We start from the raw sequence: 16388 nt of genomic DNA on the forward strand, positions 1-16388 counted from the left end.
CTTTCAGGCGATCTGGGATGTGGCTTACGTCGTTCATTTGTAGCAGGTGTTACTGTGTTTGGATATACATAAGGTTTTTAAAAACAGTTTTCGGTCAAATTGAATTCTTTCTCTTGCAGTGTAAGAGCAGCACTGGTGGGCACCGATCTTCATGTTCATTCTGCAAGTGCCCGAGGGAAGGTGAGTGATGGTAGAGGTAGTGGTAGTGGGTTTTGTTTTGCGCATAGAGCGAAACAAATTTCATGCTTTCCTTGGCTTAAGAGTAGTCATGCCTAATTATAAGTTGATCAATAAAGTTCTTAAAAGTGCATTGTGATATCTAACTTCATGTGACTTTGGATCTCAACCCCATTAGGGAAAGAGATGGGTTTGGGCTCCTCAGACTGTGGTGGCTAAATGAACCGCTGAGCAGAGTCAGTAGTGTTGCGATTTAGAATGCACTTAAGGATGTTAAGTTGGGAAGAGTCTATGTGGCATTAGTCCATGTGACCCTCCCACCCCCGCCTCTTTGAAGTTGCTGGGAATCATTTGCTGTCGATATTTTCTCATTTACACGCTATGTAAACATTTCAGGATCTTCAACAGAAAAAACATTTGTTAAAGTGACAGTAAAAATATAAACGAGAAAATAATCAGGGTTGAGGGTGTATGTTCTTTTTATAGAGGAATAAACCTACCAGGCTTCTTAGTCACTTGACTTTAAATTTCTCCAGAGAACCTCTAAGTAGACAACCTTAAAGAGACTATCAAAGGCACTCGTGACAACAGTCCTGTAGCAATGACTGTCGTGTGCTTGTTTCTGATAGTATCCCTTAAGGAAAGCTAGGGCATGACCATAAAATACAGTTCAGTGCAGGGCCAGGTAGCCTTCTACACAGCCTAACTGTTCCACGGTTAGAACGTAGCCTACAATGAGTTTCTTAGCTGGGCTTTTGGCCTGTGGTGGAGATTCTACTCTCTAACAAAGGCTGTAAAGCAGGCGTTCTGAAAATCTTTGGGAAAGGCTCTGCGTGCTCTAGAGACCAAACCACCGTGTGGGAAGGTGAGTAAATAACTGAGGGTTTTAGCTTGTTGTTTTACTTCAGATTAGGCAAAATTGTGTTTTTTCCTCCAAGAAAGACTTCTTTCTCTGTCTGTTCTAACAAGTAAATAGGTAGTTTATAAAAACCCTTGGGCACCTTACCAATAAGATGGCTGAGAAAACTTTAACCTGGAAACATGTAACACAGGTGCTCACTAGTTGCCTGTTGCTGCTGTTAATTTCTTTGTAGCTCCCATAGAATGTCTCTTTGTGGGTCCCATGGCTTCCTGTGAACCCTCCAAGAATGAATTATTGCAAAAACATCCCCCTAATTAACTGGACAGATTATCCTCCTATAGAAAGAGATTTGCAGTGAATCATTTATATTCTGAAGGTCACTTGCCCATTATAATTACTTGCCTGTGAATGAGCTGTATGCAGATAGGTCTGTTCGAGGAGAGAGGGCCTGTGGTCTTACAGAATTTAAGACAACTGTCTCAGTACCATGACCCTGAAAGAAGCAAGGCTCCTAGATATATACGTCTGGGATATATGTTTTGACCAAACTTCTCTCAAGGGCCATATCTTTGGTAATGTTGTTCCCAAATCTGTTCTTATCATTGGTTATAATAGTCAGGTCCAGGGTCTCATGAAGGATTTCTTATATTTAAATGTTTGGGATGTGGTAGAAATCTCCTCTTAACAGTAAATGTTTTAAATACTTGCTCAGTTCTCTTCTGTGAACTATTTCATGTGCTGTCTTATTAGCTTTGTTTAAAGTCTGTCGGGATTTTTTTGTAGGTGTTTCTGAGGCTATTAAAAACATTTCAGTATCTGTATTTGATGTCAGCTAAGGAAGAATCACAGCGGTAGTGTTTTTTAGATAAAACTTGCTGGAGATTCTTTATATTTCTGTTCCTCTAGTGACAGAGGCCAAGCAAGAGTTAATAACCTACCCTCAGCCTCAGAAAACATCCATACCAGCGCCATCAGAAAAACAACCCAACCAGACCCCAAGGTCCACCGATAAGGAACCTGAGCCCAGGAAGCGGGAAGAAGGACAAGAACAACGTTTGGGACATCAGAAGAGAGAAGGAGAAAGGTATCCGCCTCCTCGAAGGGAAGGGCTCACCTTCCGAAGAGACCGAGAGAAGGAGCCATGGTCTGGGGAGACACGCCAGGATGGAGAAAGCAAAAGTAAGTGGCTTATCAAGGCCTGTACCAGACTGCGACCACCTCAGTTGGGGAATAGATGGCTTATGTTGTGGGTAGGGACCAGCTGCTTCCCAAACCCTAGTAAAACTGCTTGTCCTGATCGCAGAGGCTTCTACTTTCTCCTGGCCTTGCTGCACTCGTGGAAGGAATCCTCATCCTCCAAATAGCAAGTTGCTATTCAAATGCAGCAGAAGCATAGTTTTCGATTTCCGAGTATTGGTGAAGAAAAGTATGAAGTATTTATTTATTTATGTATTTATTTAAAATAGAAATTTATTGGGGTGACAATGGTTAGTAAAATTACATAGGTTTCAAGTGTACAATTCAGTAAGTAATACATCATCTATATATATCACATTGTGTGTTCACCACCCAGAGTCAGTTCTCCTTCCATCACCATGTTGAAGTCTTTATTTGACTAGCATTTTGTTATAGACCCAGCTTTGCCAGAGCAAGTAGCTTCCGCAGTTATCTGCAGCAAAAAAGGGACAGTCAGGCTCTGAGGACTTCAAAACTTAACCTTTCTCCCTCTTTCCTTGCTTCTTTGCATGTGTGCTTGGTTTGTTCAGCAATCATGCTCAAACGCATCTATCGTTCCACGCCACCTGAAGTGATCGTGGAAGTGCTGGAGCCCTATGTCCACCTTACCACTGCCAACGTCCGGATCATCAAGAACAGAACTGGCCCCATGGGCCACACCTATGGCTTCATTGACCTCGACTCCCACGCAGTGAGTTTCCCCCACCTTGAAGTGGCCTCGGGACAGCTGCCTATAGAAACCTCAAGAAGGTCTGAAGGACTTCTTTTTTATCATTGGAATTCTCATGTGCCACCTGGTACCGTAACAACCCCTCTTGTTCTTTCCTTTGGGCTTCATGCTCATTCAGGTGAAGTGACTGCCCTTGAAACTTAGAACTCTGAGTGGTTTTCCAGATCCACTTTTGTTTTGCATTTACAATTTACAATTAAAATAGAGGGAGAACTTAGTCACTTGTGAAGAATTTGACTACTGAAACTTGCAACAGTTTAGTGAATTTTCTGATTTCTCAAAGTTGTTTTGCCCAACCACAGGCGGACTTTGGTTGCTTTAATAGATTCTTACGGCTTGAAGTTTTAGTTGTGGGGCGCTTTTCTATGGAAGTAACATGAAGATATAATGAAAATCATTGGTATTTCTTAAATTTCATGCTCAAAAATCACAAGGAACTTTGTAAACTGGATCTGATGCGAAGATGGTTGCAGCCTAAAAGAAAGGGATTTCAGTTTCTAAAATTTATACCAGAAACTGACCAAAAACAAAAAACAAAATCATAAATCTGAGTTGATTGTCCAGTCTTCTCTTCTGAAGCAAACCTTAAATCTGTAATTCAGAAAAAGGGGTACTTAACAAAATAAAAAAACTATTCTGATCAACCCTTATTAAGAGTTGCCTGTTTTTGCCAGTGTGCTCTTCCTGTTATAGTTACGACCAGAACATAATGTCTAGTAAATTTTTCTTTTGAGAAGGAAAATTCTTGTTCAGTTCTCTTTCAGAGGACATGGACTTTTCTCTCTTCGGGTTCACATGTGTCTTTGGTTCCCCAGGAAGCTCTTCGTGTAGTGAAGATCTTGCAGAACCTTGATCCACCATTTAGCATTGATGGGAAGATGGTAGCTGTAAACCTGGCCACTGGGAAACGAAGGTAAGGCAGAGGGCTGGATTCCTTTGTGCTGCCTCCACTCAAGGTTTTGGGAGGAAACTCCTGTTCCTGGCAGGAGAGACAGAGGTACCGTGTTTCCCCGAAAACAAGCCCCAATTAAGATCATCAGCCAGACGGATGCATTTAGTAGGTTATGACGATGTTCCAGAAGAAGATGACATGACTGTAATTGAATAAATGTAGAGTGTTGTACATGAAAAAATAAGACATCCCCTGAAAATACGCCCTAAAGCATCTTTTGGAGCAAAAATTAATATAAGATCCGGTCTTATTTTCGGGGAAATACGGTAGTAAGATGTGATGCCTTCCCAGTATGGGTTGCTTCAGATACATGTATATGTTTTCTTTTTCGGAAGCTTGCCTTCTTCTGACACTAGATTTTTTTCCCCTTCAGTAGTAGTACTAGATACTTGAGTCCTTTCCTTCTTGACTGCGTGGTACATTTGGGTCCTAAATGATATAGTCTTGGGTGTGCAGCCTTGTCCCTTAGAATCCTAAGAAAGTGCTGTCCTGACTACCACTCCCCTGACCTTGTCCATACCGCCATAGCACTAGGAAACCTAATTTCTCTTTACTCCTTCACTCGTCTTGGCCCAGTAGTGGTACCTGGGAAATGGCTGCATCAGAGAAGCAGGCTTACAGGGTGGGGATGGTCCGGCACTTGCACCCTCAACTCAATTGCTGTTTTGTTCCAGCAGATGGCTTTGTAGAAATCCCACTGTTCCTCCTCTTGGGAGTCTGCACCCCCAGACCTGCTTACTATTGGGGTTGTTTCTTTTCCTTGCAAAAAGCGAAGAGAGTTTGTTGGCCGGTCTGTAGGGTCATTCACTTCTCAAGTGGCTTTTGGTAGCAGGCACATGACATGTTGTATTGTTTGTTGCAGAAATGATTCTGGGGACCATTCTGACCACATGCACTACTATCAGGTAGGCTTCAGCAGTTGGGGAGTGCGGTCCTAAAATCCTCAAGTGACTAAAAGAATGATCTTGAATTCTCTCCAGTGGGTGACTGTTAATAAGGTCAGTGGTTTTCAGAAGTTCCAGAAATGTAACTTGCCTTTCTGTGATAGGGTAAAAAATATTTCCGAGATAGAAGGGGCGGTGGCAGAAATTCAGACTGGTCTTCAGATACAAATCGACAAGGACAACAATGTGAGTGCCCTTTGTTTTATTTTACTGTACTTTTGGCTTGACTACTCATTAATTGAAACCTTTGTGGTCACAAAGTTAACCAGAGATGCTGTTGATTGGGGATGTTCATTCAGAGAGTGCGCTACCTACAGGTTCTGCACTTGTGTGGCTTGGCCAGCTTCATTCTGGGGCTTCATGGGACAGGGATTAACACTGGCTCTGATTGTATCCCCTCTAGCATCATCTGACTGCTACATATATGATTCTGCTACTGGCTACTATTATGACCCCTTGGCAGGAACCTATTATGACCCCAACACCCAGGTGAGTTTTTGGCTTTGTTTACTTTATCAGTGATCCTTTTGAGGAAAGAAACTATAATGTGTTACTTTGAACATTTTACCCCCTGAATTATTTGGTTGCTCATTACATGAAAAGAGGAAAAGTTTAAATCTATGGAAACTGAATATTTCTCCATTCCAGGCAGCTACTTGGACTGTACCTCATGTCTAGTCTGATGTTTTAAAAAGTCCAGACCTTATATTGAGTTATATTTATTCAGGTGGATTTTAAAGATGATGACTTTTATAGTAACTGTTGCCTGTGTGGAAAAATCAATGCCTTGTGGCATTACAGGTAAGAACAGTGCTGCTCTTGGAAAAAGGGACAGTGAGTGGTCTGGCTGTGTCTTGGCCCCTGGAGTAGGTTTTTAGGTTGTTTGAAAGGTCTCAGGCTTGGGGGGTGAGAGAGCTGTTCTTTCCCCCAGAAGGGAACTGTGCTCCTCAGGCCTGGAATTAGGGGGGAAGTGGAACATTTCGTAAACTTAACTGTTTCCCACTGTATTGCAGCAAGAAGTCTATGTGCCCCAGGACCCTGGGTCACCAGAGGAAGAAGAGATGAAGGAAAAGAAGCCCACCAGTCAAGGAAAGTCAAGTAGCAAGAAGGAAACGTCTAAAAAAGATGGAAAGGAGAAAAAAGACCGAGGGGTGATGAGGGTGAGAGGACTTGTGAGCTGCTCTCTTTCACCACGTAATTGCAGGTTAAAATAAAGGAATCTTCAGCAGGCAGACATCAGGTTTGAGGTGTAAAGTCGCTAAGCAGGCAATCCCCTTGCCTCTTAACAGCCCCGGGTCACTCTCCTTTACAAATGCAAAAACTGTGGGTGGTAGAACCAAGTAACTGCTGAAACCCCAGCCCCTCAGCTCCACAGTTTTACTTTCCTGCCTTCCCTTTTCAGTGCTTGACTCTGTATGCGCAGTTCTGTGGGTGTTATTTTAGCAGCCGATACCATTTTCTATTCTTTATTCACTTTATGTTCAATCAAAAGTATTTTTTCCATGTTTCTGTAATATTTTTTTAATTATTATTTTAATATCTGCCTGGTAAAAATTCACAGTGAAAGTGTACCCTTGTTTTCTTCCTGCATTGTCTCTTCTTTCTAATCTTGTGCTGTCATAATATACAGCATTTAGCATTTTATAATATTTCTCCTTTTAAATTATTTCCTTGGGATAAAATTTCAGAATCAAAGTGGATGAATATTTTTACATCTGACATAAAATCAAATTGTTTTCCAAAGAATTATATTGATTTACCCTGACACCAGTTATACATTAGTGAAAATGGATGAATGCTTTCAGTTCAATTTATAACTTGTCTTTTTTTTTCCCCCCATCTAATACTGATACTTCTTTAGAAAGAAAGAGGGAGAGGAGAGGCTGAGAACTTAGACTTTAGCATCACCTTGGCTTAATATTTGGATTCTTCTTTCACTATTTATTTTTTTCTAACTATATTCCCAATCATTTCTAGAATGAGAATATTAATGACTAGAGGATTGTAGTAAAAGCTGAAGGTAATGCATATAAATGTCTTACCTGGTTCCTGACATCGTAATCACTCAATATATACTAATGTTTAAAGGTTTTGTGTTTAAAGGTTTTTCATTTTTGAAATCATAGCAACATTGCAGATATTTCACAAATTAGGAATATCAATGTAAGGAACACCCAAACCTATAGAGAATTTTTATCAAGAGTTTATTTGAGCCAAACTGACAACATGCCAGGGAGCAAGATCTCAAATGCTCCAGAGAATGACAGTTTTGCAGCTTCTTTTATGCTTTTGAAATTAAGGAGGGAAGTGAGAAAGATTACATAGAGATGGGGGAAAGCAGGGAAGAGGTTGGATTATAGGATAATTAACAAGATTATACTTTCTTGTGAGTTAATATCCCCTTAGAGGGGTATTACTTCTGGCATTTAAAAGGTGTGTTAACCTAGATGCACAAGAACTAACAATGGACAGGGCTGGCTTAAAACCTTTCTCTGAAGAAGTTACATGCCTGGGGTGAGACTACCTACCACGAGCTGCCCATTTAGGAATTTATAATCAGATCACCCCGTGAGGTTACTTCCATAGAACCCCTTTTTTTGTCCACAGGAGGTTTGGAAAATCAGACTAATTTCAACAGGGTTAACTCTTAGCCTAACGTTTATGAGTATTACATGAGAATTACCTTGGATTTGATCAGTTTCAGGAAAATGCCAGTGAGGGGACAGCACCCCCAGAAGACGTCTTTAAGAAGCCACTGCCTCCCACTGTGAAGAAGGAAGAGAGTCCTCCACCAGTAAGGCTAAGCTGCTGCCCTGGGGAGGGCTGGGGCTGGTCCAAATGGGAAAGGAATTTCAAAGACTGGTGCCTCGCTTGGGTCTTAGTCCTTCAGCTCTGTGTCTCACAAACAAGGACCCTTTCCCTGTCTAATAGGGATCTAACTGGAGAATCAGAGACAGCTATCCTCCTTCCGTCTACCCTGTGCCATTCCCACCAGACCAGGGAATGTGTGGCCCTTTTTAAGTTATAATCTTGGTCTTGTTAATTCTTCCCTTCTAAATGACCAAGGAAGCCCATTTTCCTAGCCTGATGCTTCCTGTCTTTGGCACTACGTAAGATCTTTTAGATGTGGAGTTCCTGGCCAGAGTGAACAGTGCTAACATTGGTGCCCGTTTTTTCAGATGCCTTAAAGTGATAGTCTCAATCTAATCACAAGTGATTCTGATTAAATATCAGTGTATAACAATAGTAACCATGCTTTATTGTTTAATTTTGATTGATCATCGGCCAGTATCCATGCATCATTGTGTAACAGTTTCCTATAAGCTACTGATAAGTACTCTGCCTGCTCCACATTACTAATTCAGTTCACTGTAACACATCCATCCTAACCACGCCTCTGCCTTTCCCTTACTCAGGAGCTGGAGCTGTCTACCTGAGTGCTTATCCTTCACTTGCTTTTCGTCTACTTCCTAAACCCCCTTTTGCTCTGGGGCTTACTATAACCTTGATAAAATTTGCTTTTCTCCAGGTTACAGTGACGTGGAGGTGGTTGCTATCCCTTCCTCTTTGTAACTTGTAACTCTGTAACTCTTCCTATGTGCTAAGTCAGTTCCCCTTTCTCTTCCTTGTCTTCACCATTCTGTTGCTAGAGTCAACTTTCAAGGGAACTTTTCTGGCTGGGTCAGTGAGCAAGTTGAAAAGTCAAGCTCTAACCATGTTGCCTCTATTTGGAAAATGAACAGTGTGGTCAGTGGGCCTATTTTGGACCCGGTTCAGTATTCAAACTAAAAGAAGAAACGAGATGCCCATAGCAGAATATCCAGAAAACAGACCCCCCCCCCCCCCCCCAGATATAAGTTGACTTTGGTGTTAATTCCTGGCCTTCTCCTTCCAGCCTAAGGTGGTGAATCCACTGATCGGCCTCCTGGGTGAATATGGAGGGGACAGTGACTACGAGGAGGAAGAGGAGGAGGAGCAGCCCCCTCCTCCACAGCCCCGCCCAGCGCAGCCCCAGCAGCGGGAGGAGCTAACCAAGAAGGAGAGTGAAGAAGAAAAGCTCACTGACTGGAATAAACTGGCTTGTCTGCTCTGCAGAAGGCAGTTTCCCAATAAAGAGGTTCTGATCAAACACCAGCAGCTCTCAGACCTGCACAAGGTATTAGGGGAAGGGGTCCCAACCTTTCACACTTCTGTCTCTTAACCATCGCTGAGCATTTCAGGGAATAAAAAAGCTCATGGTGTCCTCCCGCAGCCTGTTTCATTCCCAGTTCCCATAATTAAATCAGTCCAATTCAAGAATGCATTGCTCCTCTACCTTTTGTTCATGATTTGCTGTGTATGAAAGCTGTGCCCACCTTCAAAAAACTCCAGTGCGGGGGTGGCCGGTTAGTGCAGTTGGTCAGAGCGCGGTACTCCTAACAACAGGCTTGCCCATTGGATCCCCACACGGGCCACTGGGAGCTGCGCCCTCCACAACTAGACTGAAACAACTACTTGACTTGGAGCTGATGGGTCCTGGAAAAACACACTTAAAAAATAAATGTTTAAAAAAACAAAACAAAAAAGTCCAGTGTGTAGATCCACGGCGAGCAGCGTGGCTGAGGCACCAACCATGGCGCCAGTGCTGACCACCGGAGAAGAGGTCATGGACTAGGAAACTCATTTGCTGGGTGTCTCATCTTAGCTCTGTCACTAACCTCACAATTGGACCTCATATCGGCCCCTTCTCTTCTGTAATACCTGGTGGCTTCACCTGGTTTTATCTAACTCTGACAGTTTTCCCCAAAGGTGGGTCACATTCTGCCATCTCTCCACATAGTGAGTCACTGCTATAAGCCAGGGCACAGCAGCTATGCTTGGGGTGTTAAATTGACGTACATCGGTCCTGCCTTGCAGTCTTCCCAATTATGTGTACTGGCCAAGGAGCCAGATTCTGGACAAATAAAGCCCCTAGGTGGCCTCATGTTCTAGAGGGATTTATTTCACACTCCTTCTCTAGCAGATGCTGCAACTCCTAGAGCAGGGGAGGGGATTGGTTTTCAACTTTCTCTCAGTACCAAACCCAGTCTTATGTGGCTGAAAGCTGAGAAGCTACAGCTCTTCTCCCAGCTGCCTATGGAGGCTCTGCAAAGCTTCTAGGATTCTGAGAAGCTCCTTCTGACAATCCGTACAACAGACTACCTCCTAAGTCCCTTCCATCTTTTTGAAATCCTGAATCATCATACTGACATCTTTGAATTTCAGCTCTCTGATGAAAGTGCTAATAAATGGCTAAAGAGATAAAAAGTAGTTGTCAGGAAAGAAGAACTAGAGGGCTGGTAGATCCACCAACTGAACTGGCTCTGGGGCCGTGGAAAGCCCCTTTCCTTTCCTTGTGGTGTCAGGGCCGAGAGCCCCCTCTATGCACAAGAGCTGCTCTGCTCACCATATTTCTTACATAGGCCTGAGGGCATTGTGGAGTGGGGCCATGCCTGAAGAGTACGGAACTCTCAGAGCAGTCTGCTCTTTCAGGACCTTGGGGTTCCTTTTCATGTTTTTCTGGGGGCTTGAAGGCGTGAATAGTGTCTGAGGAGGTCGGTGGTGGTGGTAGGCTGAGCCTTTGGGCATTTGGTTTTCTTCACTAGTGTGCTCGAATTCTCCTTTCCCATAATTTTTATCTCAGGTAAAGAGATATAAATCAAATTTGTGTCTTTTACATTTTGGGTAGAAGTAGAATGCAGTTCTCTGGGGCCACTCCACGTAACTAATCTGTGTGATTGCTGAGCCTAAAGTAAGACCAGTTAGGGATTGTTGCTTGCTGGGTCTTATGATCACTTAGGAGAGTGGGTCAGTGGAAGGAGCTTCTGTCCTGAAACAACTATGGGGAAAGGCCTGGAGGCATTTCTAGAACCATTTTTATGAGATCTACCGTATTTTAGTGTATATGATGCGCACCTTTTGGCCCAGATTTGTAAGGGAGAAATAAGGATGCGTGTTATACATGGGTAGTACTAATTCTGTATCTATATAAATGTTTTTAATTCTTCTATTTATGTTTTATGAATTAAAAGTGTAACTCTAGAAATCAGTAATGATTATCTATATGCAAAATAATACCCTGGAATACGATCATTGGTTTTATTGAACTTACGACCAACTTGGAACAACGAAGAGTTCTTCGCCTTCTAGGATGCATAAATACCGAAAATTTGTTACCGGTACATGACATTTCTTGTACCTTGTATCTGTTCTTGTGTTTTATAATTATTTGTTGCATAAAATTTCTTGTACCATAATACGTTAAAAAATAAATGCTAAAATTCCTTTATAATACAAAAAACAACTACCTAAATGTAACAAGTACCTAAATGTAAACAAATAAAAATTTGAATTAAAAAATTAAAACAAAAGATTCTTTTTCCCCTGAAAGTTTGGGCCAAAAACATGGGTGTGCATTATACACCGGAGCATATTATACCTGGCAAAATATGGTATATTCATAGAACTCCTTCTCTTTTCAGCAAAACCTGGAAATCCACCGAAAGATAAAACAGTCTGAGCAGGAGCTGGCCTATCTGGAGAGGAGAGAACGGGAGGTAAGCTTTGGGGACCTGTTGCTGCCAGGACCCCACTCTGCTTTCTAGTGTAGAATTTGTAGGCTGTGCCAAAGCCAGAGAACGAAGAGGCTCTAAAAGACAGTGTGTACATTTCTCAAAATTCGTCAAACGACATTAAAATGGATGCATTTTATTGTTTATAAGTTAGACCTTAATAAAATTGATACTTTTTTAAAAGGTGGTGTGAAGGGTCTCCGGGTAGATCAAATAAACAGCACTCATCTTTCCGTCCCAGCTTTTAAAATCAATGAAGGAGTGTTGGATAGGGATGCTGAAATAACATCTTTTACTGCTTAAAGGCTGGAAGTAGCTTCCTGTGAGAGCCAAATGGACTTGCCACCTAGACCACACAATTAGGCAAATCACCTACCCAACCTCAGGCTTCACTGGCCCAGGGCAGGTCTTGTGCAGTGGTTAGGCATCTGTCTATGAAGTCCTATTGGAGATCTCTTCCTCCTCAGAAGAGGAACAGACAGCTGAGCTAAACTTACCCGCTTATTCTTCCCAAATTAACTGGTCGGAGAAGCCACTGCTTTTTCAAGAAGAGTGTCAAGGAGCGAGAGATTCCAGGAATTACCAGTTGAACTCCCTTCACATCAGAAGAAATATCAGGAATAAAGTAGAGCTTCCGCACTCCTCTGGCCCTCAGATGGAAATCTCAGATCTTTTCTTCTGCTTACCAATAGGGAAGGTTTAAAGAAAGAGGAAATGATCGCAGAGAAAAGCTCCAATCTTCGGACTCTCCAGAAAGGAAACGAATTAAATACTCCAGGGAAATTGACAGGTAAGCCCACAACTCTTGATTCAGTCTAGGCCTCAAGACCTAGTGATGAAACCATCCCTTTCTCCAACTGTGCTGCTGTTTTCCGCTTCAAGGAGGCGAGGTTATCGGAAGTAGGTTCTGTCTGAACTCCTTGAGCGTGAGGTCCACCCCAGCCTTTTGACCACCTGTCTTTATACAGGGAATATGTATGTTAGCATGGAAGCTTGGCAGGCTGCTTAGCTGCTCAAAGCCAGGGCTGGAGTGGCCATGGTTGGAAACCCTTTCTCTCCTGTCACTCATGCTGTACTTTCTTATGGGCACGATAAGCATGTCACACTCTTTAGCTTTTTCGCTAGAGAACCTTCATATAGGTTATATATAGGTGCTGAATAAGTGGTTGGCTGCTGAGAGAGATATTTGATCTCTAGCTTCCCGTGTTTGTTTCCAGTGAGATAGTCCCCACGTCATGAGACCAGAGATAAAGAGTTTGTCGATAACCCACTGTGTACAGATGCTGCACAAAGTGCAAGGCTACTCAGGTGGACATTTTATCTTTAACTGTCTGAACACACAATAAGGAAGGCTTAGGTGACTGTCTCATAGGACAGACAGAGAAATGCTGTAGAGAAGGGGAGGGCATTTCAATTGGAGGGAACCGAATGCACCATGGATGAAAGAGAGAGGCCATAGTGCATTTGGGAAGTTCTAGGCTTGACGGGGCTAAACACTAGGGGTGCGGGGCTGAGTGACAGGAAATGAGGCTGGCTCAGCAGACAGAGGCCAGTTCATGAAGTTCATACTCCTTGAATGCCATGCTAGGTCTTTGTCTTAGGGCAGTGGGAGCTTATAAAATGTTTATAAGCAAGGTATTGATCTCGTTAGACTTGAGCAGATCTCTCTGTTGGTTAGAGAAAGAACTAGAAGCCAGGGTAGTTTATGCCTGTGGGGAAGAGGGCAGTGACGGTGGAGAAAGGCTCCTGAGGAGGCCAGGTGGGGCTGGGGCTCTGGCATTTCAACTTATTTGCTCAAAGCCCACAATAAGAGGTTATTTCTGAATCATGGCCCAGTAATCGTGTGTACCTGTGTAACTGAAATCTTCATGAAAAATACTTGCTTACTGTGTGGAACTGATACTTTTTATTCTCGTCTGTTCTGTTTGCATTTTTAAGAAGTGCTGAGGTGAGACCACTTACTCAATGTAGCATCCCGTCGGGTCATTCTCTTTGGACTAGGACAAGGTGTAGGAGTCAGCCATGAGGAAGGAGGACATCTTAGCCCTGACTTACGTGGGCTTGGTGCAGAAGGAGCCACTATCCTCCGTGCCCTTCACACCACAGTCCACTGGCTCTCCTCCTCTTTAGGCTTCTTTCCTGCTCTTCTTCCTTGTCTGGATAATTCCTGATCCTCTCCAGGACTCTGCCCTCAGTGCTCCTTTATTTTTGCTGCTCCACCCTCTTGAGCTGACTGTCTAAGGTACCCAAAGCATCAGCCACCATTAACAGGCTAACAAGTCCTATGGCTCCATCCTAAGTCAGTTCTGTTTTCTGAACTTGAAATCACTTTCCATTTACCTCCTGGGCATGTCTTCATGGACACCTCTCGAGCTTCTCACACTACACGATGACTCAAGATTGTATTCCATGTTATAGTTCAGTCCTGCTAAACCTGCTGCATTCCTACTGCAGAGGAATAACATCACTGCACATGGTCTACCTGGTGTGACCCCGCCTTCCTCCTCGATCCCCTGGATTGTCAGGGAACAGAACTCTCCTAAAACTCTTGTTTTTGGAGAGGTAGACCTTGCCTAGAGGGTGGCCTCGGTTTCAGGGTTTTGTTTTGTTTTGTTGTTGTTGTTGTTTTGTTTTGCCTGAAGGATGAAGTCCAGAGTCATGACTTAGCATGATATTCAAGTATTTACAGTCTGGCCCAAGCCGCCTTTTGTCAATTCCTACCGCTCCTCTTTGGATTCTTTCACTTCTTGCTTGTGTCTTCTCCACTCCTGACTTTTTTCTAGCTCACAAACTCCTCATTTGTCAAGACCCAGTTCAGATGCACCCCCTCTTGGAATTCCTGTCATTTTGGCTGATGCCCCTTCAGAGTTTGTGTTCCCTCTGTTGCATTTCCACAGCAGACACCTACTGGTGCCGCATCCACAGCTGAGCTCTTCCGTGTGCCGTAAGCATCTGTGGACGTATTATCCTTCTCACATCCTTCCTCGTGAACAGGGTCAGGTCTTGGTCATCTCTGTATTCCCCAGGACAGAACCTGTTGCACAGATTGCAAGCACTCAAAGATACCATTTAACATACATAAGAGGCAAGTCTGAATCAAGAAGACAGGTTTTTATTAGGCTCACAAATGGGTCACTTTGAAAGTGATGGCGTCTATGTACCTTTTACTTTCGCAGTGATCGTAAACCTGTTGGTAAAGAAGGTATGGACAATAGCAGCAAAGGAGGCTGTGTTCAACAGGCCACTGGCTGGAGGAAGGGGGCAGGCCTCGGATATGGCCATCCTGGATTGGCTTCAGCGGAAGAGGTGAAATGGCTTCTTTCTTGTTGGGGGTGTCATGAGCCTGGAATATACTTAACTTCCTCTCACTCTGTGGCCCAAAGCTATGTCCCTGCCTTTCAGCTGGCTTTCTCCACTGCTGGCTAAGGACATCAGAGCTGAGAGCCCATCGATTTTGATTACTGGGTCATAGCTGGGCGTGCTGGCCCTTTGCAGTTTGGTTGGTGGTGGGAAGGGGAGAGAGAAATTGTAATGGGGCTCATCTTATTCTTACATGGACTAAGAGGTGAGGCATTGTGGGAATTAGGCAGTTTGATACTAAAGAATCATTTGGTGAAAAGATCCAGGGAACCAGCAATAAAAAGTGCAAAGGCATCTGTGAGGGATTGTCATCAGAGGTCTTTGATGGCGAAAATTTCAGGAGCATGAAGTTAGTCCTGGTTCCCAGAAAGGGCCTTGACCCTCAGTTTTCAGGAAGAGAAGAGAGAGAAGGTGACAAGAGGAAACACTGCACATTTTCTGTTCGCTTAGCCCCCCTCTGAAATTGCCAACCACAGGAGATTGGCTTCTCATATTTCTGGTGTTGAATCCTGTATCCTGAAGTCATGGTGTCACCACCCTCCTTATTCATCTTGGGTATTTGTTTATTAAACGTCTAAAAAATCGCCCTATATCCTGCTCCTTATTGATCCAGAAATGCTTGTAGTCAAAGACCAGCCTTGAGGCTAATTTAATTCATAGAGCTCACTTCACTGTTTGCCTTTGTTTTACAGACTGAAGGCCGGATGAGGGGGCCCAATGTAGGGGCTCCAGGAAGAACCAGCAAGAGACAGTCCAATGAGACTTACCGAGACGCTGTGCGAAGAGTCATGTTTGCTCGGTATAAAGAACTCGATTAAGGAATGGAGACAAGTCCCATAGGACACAACCTCCTTGTTTTGTTTGTCCGTCTCTCCTTTTGTTTTGTTACTGTTCTTGCTGCTAGAACTTTTTTAAATAAACTTTTTTTCAATGTGAGTTTTTTACATTGTTAAATTTTTCTCCCATAAATGGGGAGGATTATTGGTGGAAGGAAGAGTGGCTTGATGTGGGCCCATTTGAGATGATGCGGAGTGGAGAGTACGCAGTGAGCTCCAAAGCACAACCTGCTGTCAGCCTGATGGATGGCAGTGACCTTTGACCTCTAGCCTGTATGAAGACTGTCAGATTTTTAAAAATTATTTTCCTAATCAATTAGTGAAAATAGCATTTTTTTGTTTGTTTCTATTTCTTCGCTAGCTGCCAAGGCTGAATTATTTCCATATATTAGTTTATTACTCTGATAATCTTTGAAAGCCCTCTTCTGACTTTCCCATTGTTGGAGGGGTTGCCATTTGTGAAAACTCTGAGTGCCTGCTGGGTACTCAATGCTAAGGAGCCAGCGTCAGTATTTTAGGCTTTACAGGTCAGATAATCTCCGTTGCAACTACTCAGTCCTGTTGTAGGGAGAAAGCAGCCATAGGCAGTAATACATAAACAAGTGATTGTAGCTGTGTTCCAATAAAACTTTATTTACAAAAACAGGTTGCAGGACATATTTGGCCTATAGGTTATGGTTTGCCAACCCCTAGTCTAATGA

At 43.2% G+C, this 16388-nt stretch overlaps 1 protein-coding gene across 7 annotated transcripts in view; it reads left to right on the forward strand.

Annotated features, from left to right (window-relative positions):
• The window catches only part of RBM6 (RNA binding motif protein 6), a 90509-nt gene extending 74722 nt beyond the window's left edge, over nt 1–15787 (forward strand). For all 7 annotated transcript variants that reach the window (XM_081071642.1, XM_081071645.1, XM_081071640.1 and 4 more), the window contains 14 exons: nt 120–180; nt 1946–2218; nt 2806–2966; nt 3821–3918; nt 4820–4862; nt 5006–5087; nt 5305–5390; nt 5915–6061; nt 7600–7695; nt 8797–9057; nt 11402–11476; nt 12184–12281; nt 14668–14797; nt 15544–15787. In XM_081071642.1, coding sequence (XP_080927768.1) covers nt 120–180; nt 1946–2218; nt 2806–2966; nt 3821–3918; nt 4820–4862; nt 5006–5087; nt 5305–5390; nt 5915–6061; nt 7600–7695; nt 8797–9057; nt 11402–11476; nt 12184–12281; nt 14668–14797; nt 15544–15669 — 1737 coding nt within the window. In that variant the 3' untranslated portion in view covers nt 15670–15787. The remainder of the gene's footprint in view (nt 1–119; nt 181–1945; nt 2219–2805; nt 2967–3820; nt 3919–4819; nt 4863–5005; nt 5088–5304; nt 5391–5914; nt 6062–7599; nt 7696–8796; nt 9058–11401; nt 11477–12183; nt 12282–14667; nt 14798–15543) is intronic.
• Nucleotides 15788–16388: the final 601 nt, after the last annotated feature.

This window comes from Rhinolophus hipposideros, assembly GCF_964194185.1.
Source record: "Rhinolophus hipposideros genome assembly, chromosome: 14".
Taxonomy (NCBI): Eukaryota; Metazoa; Chordata; class Mammalia; order Chiroptera; family Rhinolophidae; genus Rhinolophus; species Rhinolophus hipposideros.